This window comes from Haplochromis burtoni, unplaced genomic scaffold (assembly GCF_018398535.1).
Source record: "Haplochromis burtoni strain Fernald_Lab_line unplaced genomic scaffold, NCSU_Asbu1 Contig_326, whole genome shotgun sequence".
Lineage (NCBI taxonomy): Eukaryota > Metazoa > Chordata > Actinopteri > Cichliformes > Cichlidae > Haplochromis > Haplochromis burtoni.
This window is the reverse complement of record NW_024582687.1, coordinates 372,847-388,211: the sequence shown is the minus strand read 5'-3', so window position 1 is coordinate 388,211 and position 15,365 is coordinate 372,847. Positions and strand designations below refer to the sequence as shown.

At 41.1% G+C, this 15,365-nt stretch overlaps 1 protein-coding gene across 5 annotated transcripts in view; it reads left to right on the top strand.

Moving 5' to 3' along the window:
• Nucleotides 1-13,555, top strand: part of LOC102296449 (cadherin-20) — a 107,187-nt gene extending 93,632 nt beyond the window's left edge. For all 5 annotated transcript variants that reach the window (XM_042228486.1, XM_042228485.1, XM_005941898.3 and 2 more), the window contains 5 exons: nucleotides 3,866-4,002; nucleotides 5,547-5,668; nucleotides 5,930-6,047; nucleotides 7,879-8,130; nucleotides 11,303-13,555. In XM_042228486.1, the coding sequence (XP_042084420.1) occupies nucleotides 3,866-4,002; nucleotides 5,547-5,668; nucleotides 5,930-6,047; nucleotides 7,879-8,130; nucleotides 11,303-11,823 (1,150 nt within the window). In that variant the 3' untranslated portion in view covers nucleotides 11,824-13,555. The remainder of the gene's footprint in view (nucleotides 1-3,865; nucleotides 4,003-5,546; nucleotides 5,669-5,929; nucleotides 6,048-7,878; nucleotides 8,131-11,302) is intronic.
• Nucleotides 13,556-15,365: the final 1,810 nt, after the last annotated feature.

Here is a 15,365-nt window from a genome sequence, read left to right as displayed (position 1 = left end):
TGCACTGGCAGTGTGTTTGAAATCATTGTCATGCTGAAAGATTTAGCCATTACTAATGAGATAGATTCCAGATGGTGTTATACGGTGGATACAAATCTGACTGTACTTCTTTGTGTTCATAATTTGATCAATTTTGACAATTTCTCCTGTCTGTAAAGTGGGCCCGAACCACCGTGTTTTACAGATGGCTGTGAATGTGTATGAATGTTAGATAGAAAGCACTTAAGGACAGAAAAAAGTGTCTGTATGAATAGGTGAATGTGGCAATGAGCCATTTCTTCTTTTGTCCTTCATTTTCACAATCTTTTAAGGACACTGCCATGCTTAGATATATCAGGTTTTCAGCTAAAAGCTCTTCAAGAATCATCTTGTTGGTAGAAAAATTCTATTTGACAGTTTGACATCTTTCATACATTCAACTAAAGAAATGGGGAAATATGTTTATGTGTTTTTGCAACAGGCTGGTAGTGAAAAAGTGGCTAAGGAGGTGGTGGTTCTTTGCTAAGTGCTCTGTTATGTGTAGATGCAACACTGGTTCATCCCTTCAGTTAGATGCCTTTTTATCCTTGAATGACTCATAGGTCAGGATTATATGGTTTTAAAATATTCTTACAAGGACTGGACAGAAAATAAGTGAAAAAGCAGCCAATGTCCAAAGAAAAGCCTGGAGAACTATTGTTCAGGACACATTAAAAAATACTCTCTTGGCCTAGAGAATGTGTTTTATTTTTGGTTTTTTTAAATGAACCTCATAGCAGAAAACTGATTTTTTTTTCTCCCCCCCCCCCCATTTCCCTAAAAACAGCCCTTTTGTTTGCTGTTTGAAGACTGAGGCTTCTTAAAATCACAAGATGCAGCCGGCGCTCATCAATGAGGTTACCATGTACTGCTGCGACTGAAGTGGCTGCGGTATTCTGGAAGTTCTTAGTACAAGTTCAAATGCATCATTCTTTACTGACTCACTGTTATAAAAGCCTGCTATTTATTGACAGTAAAAGCTGTTTTTCTTATTATGGCCTAGTAATGAGGACCAGGAGACTTCTCTCACATGTCTGTCTATGATCAGTAAAAGCTGAGCTTGTTCACTTGAAGTTCTGAAGCTGTTGAAGAAGCTTGTCTCCAAAGAGAAGAACAGAACAAACAGTCCATCTTCTTTTTAATCAGCTTCTTTTTAACACTAAACAGGAAAGCACAGGTGTTAGTAAAGACATTAACGATGGATGCATTCTGTTCACAGCAACCATAGTGTGAGCCATTGCTCTCACCTTTGTTTGTTTGTTGTGATGAGAAGAGGCGGATCAATTTGTGAAACTTCACAATCATTGGTTAATCATTTGTGTTCAACTCTAACACTGGATAATCCTCCTTAATGACTTTTAGAGTAAGAATTTGAAAATGAGCTCAATGTTTTATTTTATATGGGCTGACACAAGTGGCCGAGTTTATAAAGTAATCCTCGTTTACTGATGTGACAGAGAGACTAGCAAAAGTAACTCTAAGACTATTTTTTTGCTATGGGAGATCTACAGGTAGTCATCCAAGGTTTTGATGATTAATAAAAGACCCAACCACGACCATCAGCAGAAAACTGATTTCTAATATCTGGAAGCAACAGGATTCAGAGCAGCTGAAGTTGCAGTCTGAAAATGTCGTGTCACTAAAATCTTCAGGGCTGGACGAGCATCAGTGAGAGATTTTCAAAATGCGAGTTTTGGCAATGGGAGCTGCAGATAACTGAGGAATCGGCTGTTGCAGCAACAGCAACATCAGATGGCAGATAACAACAAGCAGCAGGTGACCTTCAGTGTCTCCGTCTGCCTCATCTGTCATCTCTCCGTCCTTTCTGCGCTGCAGCGTGACTGGCAGATACATCTGTATGCACTCACCTCACACTTTTTCACCTGCTTTTTCACACACACTGCCCCCTCCCCCCCTCCTCAGGACTGTGGACCAGTGATATTAATAGAGATCCTTCAGGGAGATCCTCGCCAGCGGCAGACATGCCAATCACGACTGTTTCCTGTCGGCAGTCAGTCAAAAACGCGCACAGCGAGCAAGTCTGCAAGCACAGTCTGCTGCTAATGCCTCAGTGTGCCAGCAACAGACTTTTATTAAACATTTGATATCTGCATCTGGTGATGATCACAACAGCATGTGTGTTAATTAGTCATTTAAAGGCAAAAATATTTCTTCCTTCAGTATGTTGCCTGTGTCAGTATGATGTGATGCATTTAATGCGCTTCTACGAGACAAATAAAACTGGTCATATTTATTAAAAGAGAAGACTTAACCAGGGCAAGTTCAGACTAAAATATCAGGATTTGCAGCAGTGAAAAACAAAGCATATGACAGGTTACATGAGGAGGAACTGTGGTACTACATGATGAAGTTATGAGTGGGAGAGAAAGTGGTGCTAGACATGAACATGGACAACGAGAGAGTGATAAGATGTGCAGTACGAGTGACAGATGGGTTCAAGGTGGGGGTAGGATTACATATATAGATATCTGGTCTGAGCCCCTTATTGTTTGACAGGTTGACAGATAAGGTCAGATACAAGTCTACGGTGAAGACTCTGGTGTTTGCAGATGACACTGTGATCTGTAGTGAAAGTAAGGAGTAGGTAGAAGAGAGCTGCAGAGGTGGAGGTATGGTCTGGAGAAAAGAGGAATGAATGTCAATGGAAGCAAGACACAATGCATGTGTGTGATGTACAGTTAGTGAAGGTACCCGAGTTTAAAAACCTCTGGTAAACAATCCAAAACAATAGACGATGCACAAAAGTGATGAAGGAGAGGGTGCTGGCAGGGTGGTGTGGGTGGAAATGAGTGTCAGGAGTGATTTCTGACTAAAGGTTAGCAGCAAGAGTGAAACAAGCAGATAGAAGGTCGAGCTGGAGGTGGCAGAGCTGATGATGCTAAAACTTTTATTTGGAGAATGTTGAAGATGGAGCTGCCAGACAGGAGGAAAAGAAGAAGGCCTCGGAGGAGGTTCGTGGATGCAGTGAAGGAGAAGATGTGTTATATCTGCGTGAATGCATTGCTCTCAAATCAAATTATAAAAGTTCAAAATAGCACAAAAGTGGGTTTTTCATAAGCTATTATTGATCATCTGTGCATGCTAGTCTTGCCTCAGCATATGAGAGATTTTCTGCTCAATAAGTGCTGTCTAGTATTCACTGCTCCAATATAACCGCAGAAGAAAATCTTACGTCACTGACGCTCTGTTATACCATCATCTTACCGTTCCTTTAAGGAATTTAACAGAATACAGTTTACTTTCCTTTTTTTCCTTATGTTTGGAAAAAATGAAAGTGCAACAACATGCAAGTTATCATCAGATCAGATCACAGATTTACACACATATGCTTGTTTCCTGGTTGAAACACACATTGGCGGCTCTTCCAGGTGAGAGGAGAGCATGGCAGTGACAGGTGAGCTCCATCTCTGTGTGAATAAACTGGTTTATGCTCCACAGCCTGGAAGAGGATGCGCTCTTCATCCCTCTCCTCCTGTGTGTGTGAGTGTGGCCGGTTGTTGTTGTTGTTGCTGCGTGTCTCTCTCAAAAGAGCGTTTCTGGAAAATGGCCCACGGTGGCAGGAAACGAGCCAGGGCGGCACTCTGCAGGTCTGCATGTCCCAACATGTTGGAAGTTTGGCAGAGGAGGCAGATACTCTGATTAAGTCTTATCTGGAGCCTCTTCTCATAGTTCCCTCAGGAGTTTCCAGCCTGACATCTGACCCACGCGTGGGTCACGCGCTGGATTATGTGTGCGTGCATGCATTACCCTATGAACCACTTAAAATTACACAAAGGTACATTTTATTTATCATTGTTGTCATTATGTCATCATCTTGTGTCACCAGGTACTCCATTGACAGATCCAGTGACCCCGACAAGTACTTCTACATCGAAATCACCTCCGGGTCACTGATGACGGTGCGCTCGCTAGACCGAGAGGAAGTCGGCTGGCACAACATCACCATCCTCGCCATGGAGATGAGTACGTCTTACACACATGCAAATAAAGACACATCTGGCTGTAACTGAGTTCTGCTTTTGCTGCTTTTATGCCATTACAGTGTAGTCTCTATTTAAAGACTAAAGTAGTTTTTGAACAGCATGTGCATCCATAGGTGGTATGGGAGCACTACGTGACACAGATTAGTGCTAACATTTCAAAAATATAGAAATCAATCATGCATACAGTTATCATAACCTGTAAAACTGCAGCTCAAATTTAAATAACTGTTTGAATTTAAGGACTTAACAGCAGAAAACTGTGAGATTCATTCAGCGGCTTTATGCAGAAAACACAAACAAACAGGTGGATGGAGTAAACTTGAATGAACGCAGACTGAGTGATTTTTTGAGAACAGCTCTTGCAGAGTTATGTAACGCTGAGCAGGAGATGCCCCGCAGAGCCGCACACAGCTGGTAGCCCCGAAAGTCACCTTCACCCCTCCTCCCTTTGCTTTGTTTGTCTGTTTGTGCCTTTGTTTGGTAGACACACCTTAAAGGAGATGGTAATTGAATTAATGACTAATTAAAGAACTTCCCGCATGGTGGCTAATTAAAGATGTGACAGAGACGGAAAGGGCACAGAGAGGAAGAGGGAAAAAATTTCAATGAACCGGAACAAAACAAAGCTGACGATAAAAAACTTTCTCTCTACTTCACAGTCCTTATTTTCACTTCATACTTTAAAAATGAGTAGCTTTTTATATGTTGCTGTAAATTCAAGAGCAAAAATAACGAGGAACTCACATGAAATTGTAACTTTATAGTTGTGATATAAGTATTTTTAGACCTGTGGACATAAAGTTACTGAGATTGAGCCATGTTTGTGAAAGGTATGTGTGTTATGATGTGTCAACAATTTTACATTAGCTTCTTAATGACAAACTTGTGTTACTTGTAATAATGTAATTGAGTCCAAAAACTGCTAAATGTCCTAAATTAAACGCAAAAAGCAGTCGGACACTAACAATACTAGTAATTAAAAAGGTGATTATGTGAGAACTGAAAGCATTAAGTGAAATTTTTTTTAAGAATTTTGACAATGTGTTTAGGATAGAGTCAACACTTTGTTACCAAAAGTGATAATTAATTTGGAGATTGTGTCAGAACTTTAATTTGTTACACAGTGTAGTTCAATTTGAACTAAACTAATTCGTAGATTATTAAATTACCAAATCTTCAACTTCAGCAAAGTTGGAGCACGCTCACTGCAGTGAATATTAAAGCATAGTAAGACCACGTGGAGCTTTGACCTCGAGAGCTAATCTCACACCTCTGATGGATGGATCATGTGATGAAACCTGAGAAAGTAGTTACTTTGCACTAATTGTGTTTTCACAGCTTATTACACAGCTGGTTAGGGTATGCAAATGGCAGGCTGTAATGGGGAATAACAGGACTGTAATCTGTGAGGATCCTGCTGAGCTCCTCTGTAAATCTTTTACAGCAAACATGCTGCACCTTAGGATTTCTCAGAGTCATTTATCTCCGTCCATCAGCCTCTGACCAGTTTGCGTTTCCCTGCAGATAACCCCACACAGATCGCAAGTGTGTCGGTGGCTGTGAGGGTCCTGGATGTGAATGATAATCCTCCGTCGCTGATGCACTACCTGGAGGCGTATGTGTGTGAAAATGCCAAAGCAGGGCAGGTACGGAGACACCAGTTTGCATCAGTGTTTGGAATAAGTCCCTTTGAGTCATTAGTGATGATAAAATACTTGTATAATTTATATTCCGGTGCTCGTAGAGTAAAATCTGACACACATTTTATACCACCTGTACTCCAGAAAAACACATTTTTCTCCACTACATAACATCTGTTCGACTATCACTTCTACCATTTCTTGCTGAAAGTGAAATAAGCCATTAGCAGATTTTAAATATGACTGTATTTCATGTCTGTAATCCAGCTGATCCAGACCGTGACAGCAGTAGATCCAGACGAGCCGCTTGGTGGGCAGCACTTCTACTACAGCTTGGCTCCAGAGGCCGTCAACAACCCTAACTTCACCCTGAAAGATAACCAAGGTACACGTTCAGTCACGGTTCTGTGTCATGCACGAGTTTTCCATGCAGGCTAATTTGATTTCTAGTGAGTTGGACCAGTAAAATAAGATCGCTGTTTCTCCTTATCTATGGAAGAGCAGCATCCACAGTAAAATATGTAGTATGGAAGTATGCAGCCCAGCAGTAAATATTCATGGTTTTTACATTTTAATGCAGTCGTGGTAAAAAGCAAGTACAGCTTCCTTCTGTTCTAAGGTCTTACGAATCAGGACATAATTCAAAATCATCTGCAAGTCAAAATTTTTAAATTATTATTAAAATACAACCTCAAATGAACTGCAGCATGTGTGTTTTTTTTTTAACAAAAACTACACTATAACACCGCTTCTTTTTTCGGCCAGTCTGTTGTAGAGTTGCTGCTGTGTTTGGGATCATTGTCCTGTTGCATGATTCAGTTTCAATGAAACTGCCAAACATATGGTCTCAAAACTGGCTCTAGAATACTTGGAAGTGGAGGCAGATACTCTGGAGTTCATGGTCAACGCAACTGCTGTAAGGTGGCCAGGTCCTGTGCCTGTGCCAACTCATCACCCCTTCACCACTTGGTATGGGGCGTTAGTGCTGGCATGCTGTGATTGGTACTTGCTGTACATTATAGCCAAACATCTCCACTTTGGTCTTTTCTGTCCAGAGGACATTAATGCAGAAGTCTCGTGGTTTGTTCAGATGCAACTTTGCAAACCTAAGCCATGCTGCCATGTTGTTTTTTAGAGAGAACAGGCCTATACCTGGCAACCCTGGCAAACTAACCATCTTCCGTCTTCTCCTAGTTGTAACAGAATTTTAACATATAGCATGCTAACTGACACCTGTACAAATTGTTAAAAACCCAAGAGCTACATCTCAGTTTCTTTAAGCATTGCAGAGTCTGACCTTGGGTTGAGTTTGCTGGGATGTCAACTTCCACTTATGAAGAATCTCTCATTGCAGAATGACTTCAGATTGTTTGAAAAAGATTGTGTAACTTTTCCAGACTAATGTCCAGCGATTGTTGCTTCTATAAGATCATTGCAGATGTCTTTCCTCTTTGGGTATACTTAGTATTCACCACACATGCTGCATTTTGGCTTCATTTTTCCTAAATCAGTTATGCAAATATGAAGTGTCATGTGCTGTAGTTCATCTGAGTTTGTATTTATCAAATTTTAGAACTTGCTAAGGACTTTTAATTCCTTTCATTAAAACACACAATTCACATTCTTATGAATCTTCATGTTCTTGATATTGTTAAAGATGATTCTTCTCAAATATCTTCATTTACTTAATAAAAAATATAATGAAGGATTCAGTGTTTCTCCATTATAATTACATTCTAGGAGTGTGGGGAAGGGAATGCAAAGCAGAATTATATTTATAGTAATTTAGAACAATCAGATAATTTTGCTAACTTTTTCTCCCTCAGGCTAGACAGAAATATTGCACTAAAGGATATTTAATACATAATTTTAACTACAGTAACAGCTGTAGAAACCGTGGGAGATGATCAAATGTATGTGAGGCTATTAAAACTCTTTTTTCCTGCTATATATTGACAGTAAAGATCAGTGTCTTGAAATAAGCCTCTGTGAGTAATAGGTGTGATATTTAGTAGCTTCGGTCGACATTTCCTGTTCACAGCTGTGCTCGTCTTCAATTCTCACCAGCATCCCATGACCCCTTCGCGTGTTCAGTTACCCTGAATGCAGCACATACATGTAACCCTGCTGCTATCAGCTACCTCACACTAAGCATCTTATTGTTGTATTTCTGAACACTAACTTGATCTTTTTGTGACCTCTGTATTCGCTTCCAGACAACACAGCGTGGATCCTGACTCGCCGTGGCGGTTGGTCACAGCAAGACCAGACCGTCTTCTATTTGCCCATTTTCATCTCGGACAGTGAGCAGCCGGTTCAGAGTAGCACCAGCACGCTGACTATACGTGTGTGTAGCTGCGACCAGGAGGGCAACGTCATGTCATGCAACGCTGAGGCCTACAGCCTGCCCGCCAGCCTCAGCAGGGGGGCTCTGATCGCCATCCTGGCCTGCATTTTCGTCTTGCTGGGTGAGCTGCTGTTACGATGATGTGCAAATAACCGTGTCAGCTAAAAGCTCACAAAGCCTAAGTTTAGGTGACACACATAAGTGCTGCTGCCCTACATGGTTTATTATTCTTACATATTAAAGGGAACGAACGTTTGAGCTTTAATATAAAGAGAGTGCCAAAAACTGCAGTTCCTGCAATGGCCACTTGAGGTTGGCTCCATAAGACAAGAACCAATGGCCTTAGACTTCCATGCTAACATGCCAAATTTTAAGCATATTTACAGTCTGCTACAAAACAAGATTTTATTATCTATAGTGAAATTTCTCTTTCATGACAATTATACTGGTTTACGGTTTATAGAAGAAACTATCCATCTCCATTTACAGTCTTACTTGTATATTTTCTAAAAGTAGAATAAGAATCTCTTTTATAAAAATCCTCTGGGTTGACATGGACAGCGTTAACAAAGCATGTTTTACACTGGGTGGACAAAACAGAGCTAATGCAGACAACCTGCATAAGCAACCATTGCTTAGTTATGCTGTCTTTATGTTTATATGTCACAATGAATGCCTGTAGCTTGTGTTTTGTCACATTTGTCCTTGAGCCTGGATCCGCTGGTGGTTTCTTTCTGTTAGAAACCACCAGCGGACCTTTTTCTGAGTTCTTCCTCCCCACAGTCATCAGATGTATATTGTAGGGTGTTTAACTTAAAGCAATATAAAGCGATTCTGTCTTCAGCTGTCTTTTTGAACCTGTTTATATGAAAATATAACAAGCTCTGTGACAGTAGTGTGATTTTATTCAGAAAAGTCATAGTTAACATCAGCCGCTGTTTTCAGATTAATGACTGTCGCGAAATCAATCAATGTAGAGCAGTGTCACAAACCACGGAGGCCCCAGAAAAGTGCAATCAAACGATGAGTTTATTAACAGCCCGGAGAAAACATCAACATATGTCCTCTGACCAAAATACATCTTGTGGATACTTATAAACCAGTGGGGTACACGCCCCCCCATGGCGTCAATGACAGATTAAAATAGGTTCCAGACATTAGTCACCGTTAATCGTACATCTTTAATAGCTATAAGCAGACATAGAACTTCTCTTTTCTATAACACCTTCCATACAAGGTAATAAACTTCAAGCCCTCAGGGTCTCTGAGGCTAATTATTGACTCTGATCGTCTGTTACCAAGTAGAATAAAATATATTAAGACACCAAATGAGTTAAGGCCTCAGGCCTGGCACATTCCTAGATTATATGTGTTATATGTATTGTAAGCATGCATGCAGTCATCCTTCTATGTTCTAGTCTCCCTCAGCATGTATCACCTGGACAGTCACACCAGTGAAGCTTAAGACCCTTAATGAACTGAACATCAACTCAAAATAAGCACAGATATGCAATGTGTGTAAAATACTTCTAACCGTACTTGTAATAAAAGTTAACATAATGGAAGGATCCTCAAATGAACATCTTCAATAAACAACTGTAATGCAGTATCAATACTGTGAGAAATATTATTAGATGAAATAATGCTGTAAAGAATGTTATTAATGCAATTATAATGATGCAGATTATATGGCAGCAATAAAAGAATTTCTGTATCTCCACATGACCTAAACCTACCTGAAATTAAAGGACAAAGCACTGAGAATCTGTAGTAAAACCTTCCACTATACTTACCCTGAAGTGTCCTGTGTAACAAGTGAGATTTAAAGGGATAAGGGTTAGGCATGTTTAATACTTGTGAATATTTATAAAATGTTGCTTTTGGTCTCCATTTTGTGGTTTTATCCTGGAGTCCTGCAATCGCTGTTTTAAAAAAGAAAAACATTGGTGAAACAGTTGTCCCTGATTTGTCCAATCATGCTCTGCACAAACTGTGAATGTCATGTTGGAAACCCAGCACGACGAGAACCTTTTTCTGCACCGAAATCTTCACGGTTCGTCTCATTTTGGACGCCTGTCTGATTGACAGGTCAAACGTGAAGTGCACAAATGCAGAAAGACATCATGCAGCTGCCGTAAACTGCTGGAATATGTGGCTGGAAAACATTTTCCAAGTCAGACCACATTTTAATCTCCTGTTGTAGGATGTGAAAGAACCAGCTGAGGGCAAGCCTCAGGGGTAGGAGCGGGCCGTGATTAAAATCACTGCCGCACTTTGTTTTACACCCTGACCTTTCAGCGAGTCGGTGTGCTACTTTAAATATTTGTGATACCCCCTCTGAAGAAGGTAATCAACCCTGAAGCTGAACTTAAAAAGCAAAGTGCGCAAAATATGCAGCCTGCCGAGAGATCTTAGATCACCCAAGACGTGACACAACACAACAGCCGAAGGCTAAAAAGTCTGTTTGCAAAAAAGGAGGCATCTCCCAGTGTGACATCAGCATTGTAGGATTAAATATGGATTTATTTTCTCACCCTCGCAGAAAGTCTAGCATTCATTAGCACCAGCTGCCCTGTAGCATCACACTTTCAGTTCCCCAGGGGACGATACGGACCCGCTTTATCTCTCCCTGCAGACCTGTAGCTGCGGGTAGAAGGGCTCAGCAGGTTGACTCGCTCTGCTGCTCTGACAGGCAGCAGTAAATTTTCTTAAAACATCCTTGCTCGCCTTCTTGTGAATTTTATTTTTTTCCTCGTAGATGCAGTAATTCTGGTTTTGATGGCACAAGCGTTTCTTCTTGAACACTGTTGATGCATTTGAGCTGAAGGGTTGTGAAATAGTGTTTTCTAAAAATATCTTTATTTGAGCTTTGTATCAGTTGGTAATGTTTTTATACTTGCTCCTATTCCCAGAGTTAGTTAATTATTCATAGATGTGAATAAGTAAGTTGACTCCTTATTATAAAAGTAAAAAATCTATGCACTCCTTCAAATATTCCAAAGCCATCTAGCTTTGTAGCTTTGTAGCCTTTCTGGACCCCCGCCTTATGTTTGAAAACCCGGGTCTTGATCTTTTGCCATGAGTAGCTATAATAGACTGTATATAAAAGATGGGAGTAGCCACTAGAACTTCAATTGTTGGTTTGTAGCTGCAGAGGTCGAGGCTTGGTTTTACATTTTAACATTAAAACACCAAGAATTTTAAAAATGAATAACCGTGTCTGTCACAGCATTTACTTAAAGCACTGATTCCTTATGGCCTCTATACTCATTCATTTTTTCCCTTTATAACAGTGATGATCCTGCTCATGCTTTCCCTGCGGACCCATCGTAAGAAGCCCTACCTGTGTGACGAGGAGGAGAACGTGCATGAGAACATCGTGCGCTATGACGATGAAGGCGGTGGCGAGGAGGACACCGAAGCCTTCGACATCGCCGCCATGTGGAACCCTCGTGAGGCGCACCACCATCCGGGCAAGATGAGACAGGACATGCTGCCGGAGATTGAAAGCCTGTCCCGATACGTCCCTCAGGCATGTGTCATGGGCGGCGGCAGCGGGGACAGCAATGTTCACGGATACGTGCTGGCGAAGCTCCTGGAAGCCGACATGGACCCGTGCGCCCCGCCTTACGACTCCCTGCAGACGTACGCTTACGAGGGGGAAGGCTCTGTCGCGGAGTCCCTCAGCTCGTTGCAATCTGGAACCTCAAACACCGACCATGAGTATGACTACCTGAATGACTGGGGGCCTCGCTTTAAAAAACTTGCTGAGATGTACGGCGTGCTGGAGACAAACAGTCCTCCACTGTGGTAGGACGACAGGGCCTTTTCCTTTACAAACGGACGTATGAAAATATTTTTTTTTTAAAAGAGACTGAAACAACCAAGAAGTGACAACAACAAAGCTGAGATGTACTCATGGCCACATCCATGACTGTTAGAAATCAAAATCCTGCCGAAGCCTCTATTCTCCACAGCCTTGAAGGCCTGCAGCAGGTTTTAAATCTACCCCAGAGACGGGCTTCAGAGGCAGGCCAAATCTGGCAGCCTCTTGGGGGCCAAGCTGAGGAACGGCTTCAAAGCACACACCAACTTCAACTGCCTGACCCAGCCACAGGCAGAGCCCCTTCGATTCAAGACGCCGAGCAATTTATGCCAGAGATGGGCTTGAAGAATCAAAGCGAGGAGTCGTTGCTGCAGTCGTATTTTTGTTCCATCCGTGGCAGGTCTTAATTTATTTCTTTGTTCCACTTGCTGTATTTATATGTTCTGCTAAGTTATTTGGGTCCTTCAAGCCGAGACTGTACTTTAAGCCTCTGCCATGCGAGGAAATCTTCAAAAGATCACGCATACGTTGTAACATACATGATGTAACTGCCTTTGTTTTCAATCCGTGTGAGAAGCTGCATCTCTAAATGTCACATGACGTGCTGCGGAGACGGCGATGTCGTAGTCCCATGTGGGGTTTCAGAGTTAATATGTTTACTGTATTATTGTTTTTGTACCATTTTTAAGCTCTTTGTATTGTAACTCCAAAACATAAAGCAGGTATCCATTCATTAGGATGAGAGGGAAGCATTTTATTAAAAAAATGAAATAAAATCTTGGATTTGTCTTAGTGGATGTTTGAATCTCATCTGAGACATGTGGCACAGCGGAAAGGACTACACGTGGACAAACGCCCGACCGAGTCGCCTTTCATTTTGGATCCACCGCCGTGCCAGCCGGAGTCTGGTGGCAACGAGGCTTGATCTGTCCTGTTAGAGATACCGTGTTGCTTTTCTGTCCCCACACAAATGTGGCTTAATCCTCCGATCCTGTGGACTACAGAGACATTGAGAACCTGCATCAAGTGCCAACTGTAAAAAGGACAAATGAAAGACATGTTAGAAGAAGGAAAGAATAAAAAAAAAAAACGTAAATCACACACAAACACCAAAAGGATTTTCCAAACTGGGAGAGATGTGGAGGTAGATTTTGATAATTCAATTGGATGGAGTTTACTTGAAATCTATGTTGTGAGTCATGCTACAGTAAGTGGTATGTGAATGTAGATATATTTTGTATTCTTGGTAATAAAAAGTCAAAAATGGGTGTTGCCTGCCTTCTGGTCTTCATGTTTCTTTGTTTCTGTGCACTGAGGCTCAGTGGGTAATTCTGACTTGCACAATCTCCCATTATGCAGTGCAGAGTCCAATAAATGAAGAGTTGCATGACTAAAGGCAGGACGTTCTGTCTAGTCTCTGCAAGTCCTGGTCTGGACTCTTCCATGTGCACATTTGAAAAGAAAACCTGTGGAACAAACAAGTGTCAGCTAATCTTTCATGAGTCTCTTAAAAAACGGTGGAAGTATCCACCATGATGTCATTCACTGGTGTGTCAAGTCCCATTCTGAACATCTGACATCACCATCTTAGCTCTTTTAAAAGGGGCGTATCAAATGAGGGCTGTCTTTTTCTCCTAAATATCCCACTTTTTTCACAAAGTTGCCTGCGTCTCCCTTGGGAAATTGCCACTCTTCTCATTTTCTAGTTAGGTTCAAATTTTGAGGGGGGGGGGGGGACTTTTTCTGCATCCTCATACATTTTCAATGTTTTCCTTGTATATTTGTCAGTTTTTGCATCAAATGCCTTTGCTGCTTTCTTCTTGTTGTCATTTGCATCCATCACTATAAAGTTGCCACATTTTTCTATCATAATTTGAAGGGTTTTTTTCTCACAAAGTTGCAGTTTTTTTTCCTCACATATTTTTCTCTTCCTTTAAAATCACTTTTTTTTTCCTCTCATAATTTGACATAAAGTTTTTTTCTTGTAAATCCATCACTCCATTGTCCAGCAATTTTCTGGTTTCTCGATTGGAACCATTAACCAAGTGGCTGGGTGGGGTCATTTAGGATTTAAGCTATATTTCTGTGTACTATTGTGAAATTAATTGCAATAATCTCAGTCTTTTACTATTTTTGTATTGTTCTAATTTGTAATCACTATACTGTATTTTCACGGCCAAGAAAGCTAGAATCAATTTCAGAGATACCCTTAAATAAAACTAAAGCAGGCATGCAGGACAGGCTACTTTAAGGGATTTTAAGGGCACAATGTTTGAGGCCCAATTACCCTCTGATGCTGATCTCTGTGACTGTTTGATTGGACAAACAGGTGGTAACTTTTGGAGGAAGGTCCACTTTCAGTCAAGTTTGGTATAAAGATCTAGCGGAATGCTAAAAATGATTAAAGGCTATAATTAATTAAATTACAATAATTTAGATAGTATTTATATTAATTTGGTAGTATAGTATAAATACTAATAGAGACATTTGAAAGAATATTAGAGCATTGTAAATGACCCTGATGTGTAATTTCTGTCAATAAAATAGTTTGGTTGGTTGACAGTTAATGTACTAAAGAATCTGAGAAGCGACTTCCAATGAAAACTTTCTAAACTGTGACATCATGCTGGAGTGCAGTGGCATACAGGTTTCTGACCAGCCTCTTTCCTTGTGTTTTTCTGTAGTCATCTTTGCAGGTGTAGGTTCAATATCTGAGATAGTTAGGTCACCTGCAGATGGCTGCCTCCTTCCTCTATCACATATGTTGGGTCTGTGGGTTTCCCCTCTACAACATTTTTGCATACTTTCAATTCCAATTTACCTTGAGATGACACAGTTTAAATAAAACTGAATTGAGCCCAGCCCGGGCAGCACGGTGGCACAGTGGTTAGCATGTTAGTTTGCACATTCTCCTCATGGTTCCAGGGTTCTGTCTGGTTCTTTCTGCCCAGGGTGTACCCCGTCTCTTAGCCTATGGTAGCTGAGAAACGACCACACGACCATGATAAGGATAAGCAGAAGAGAAAAGACGGGTGAATTCAGTCCACATCATAAATACGCTTGTGCCAGTGGTCAGAACAAGACTTGCAGGGAGCAATCTTTTTGTAAACATGCCCCGTGAAGCGACGATAACAGTGGAATGAGGAAGACAACAAAAAGTTCCTCTCTGAGCATCTTTGTCAGCGTAATTTGGAATAATAAACTGCTTCTTTGGGCGGCGAGGAGCATTATGCAGTCCCCCGAAGTGTGACAGAAGTGTAAGTCCCTGAGAAGATAAAGCAGCTATTTAAAGTTGCAATCATATGCTAAATTGTCCTCTAAAGTGTTGCTGCAGATGATTCGCTTTTCATTACAGTTTCTCTCAAAGCGCTTAATTTGCTTGACTTATTTTGTTTTGCAGCGATAATGCTCGGCACTGATTAAAAGCTCATCCCACACACCGCCTGCTGTACCTGAGCCTCCAGCCTCAAAAATCGTTCCATCTGATTGCTCTCACTGTAACGTTTACATGAACGAATGGAATATTTGCC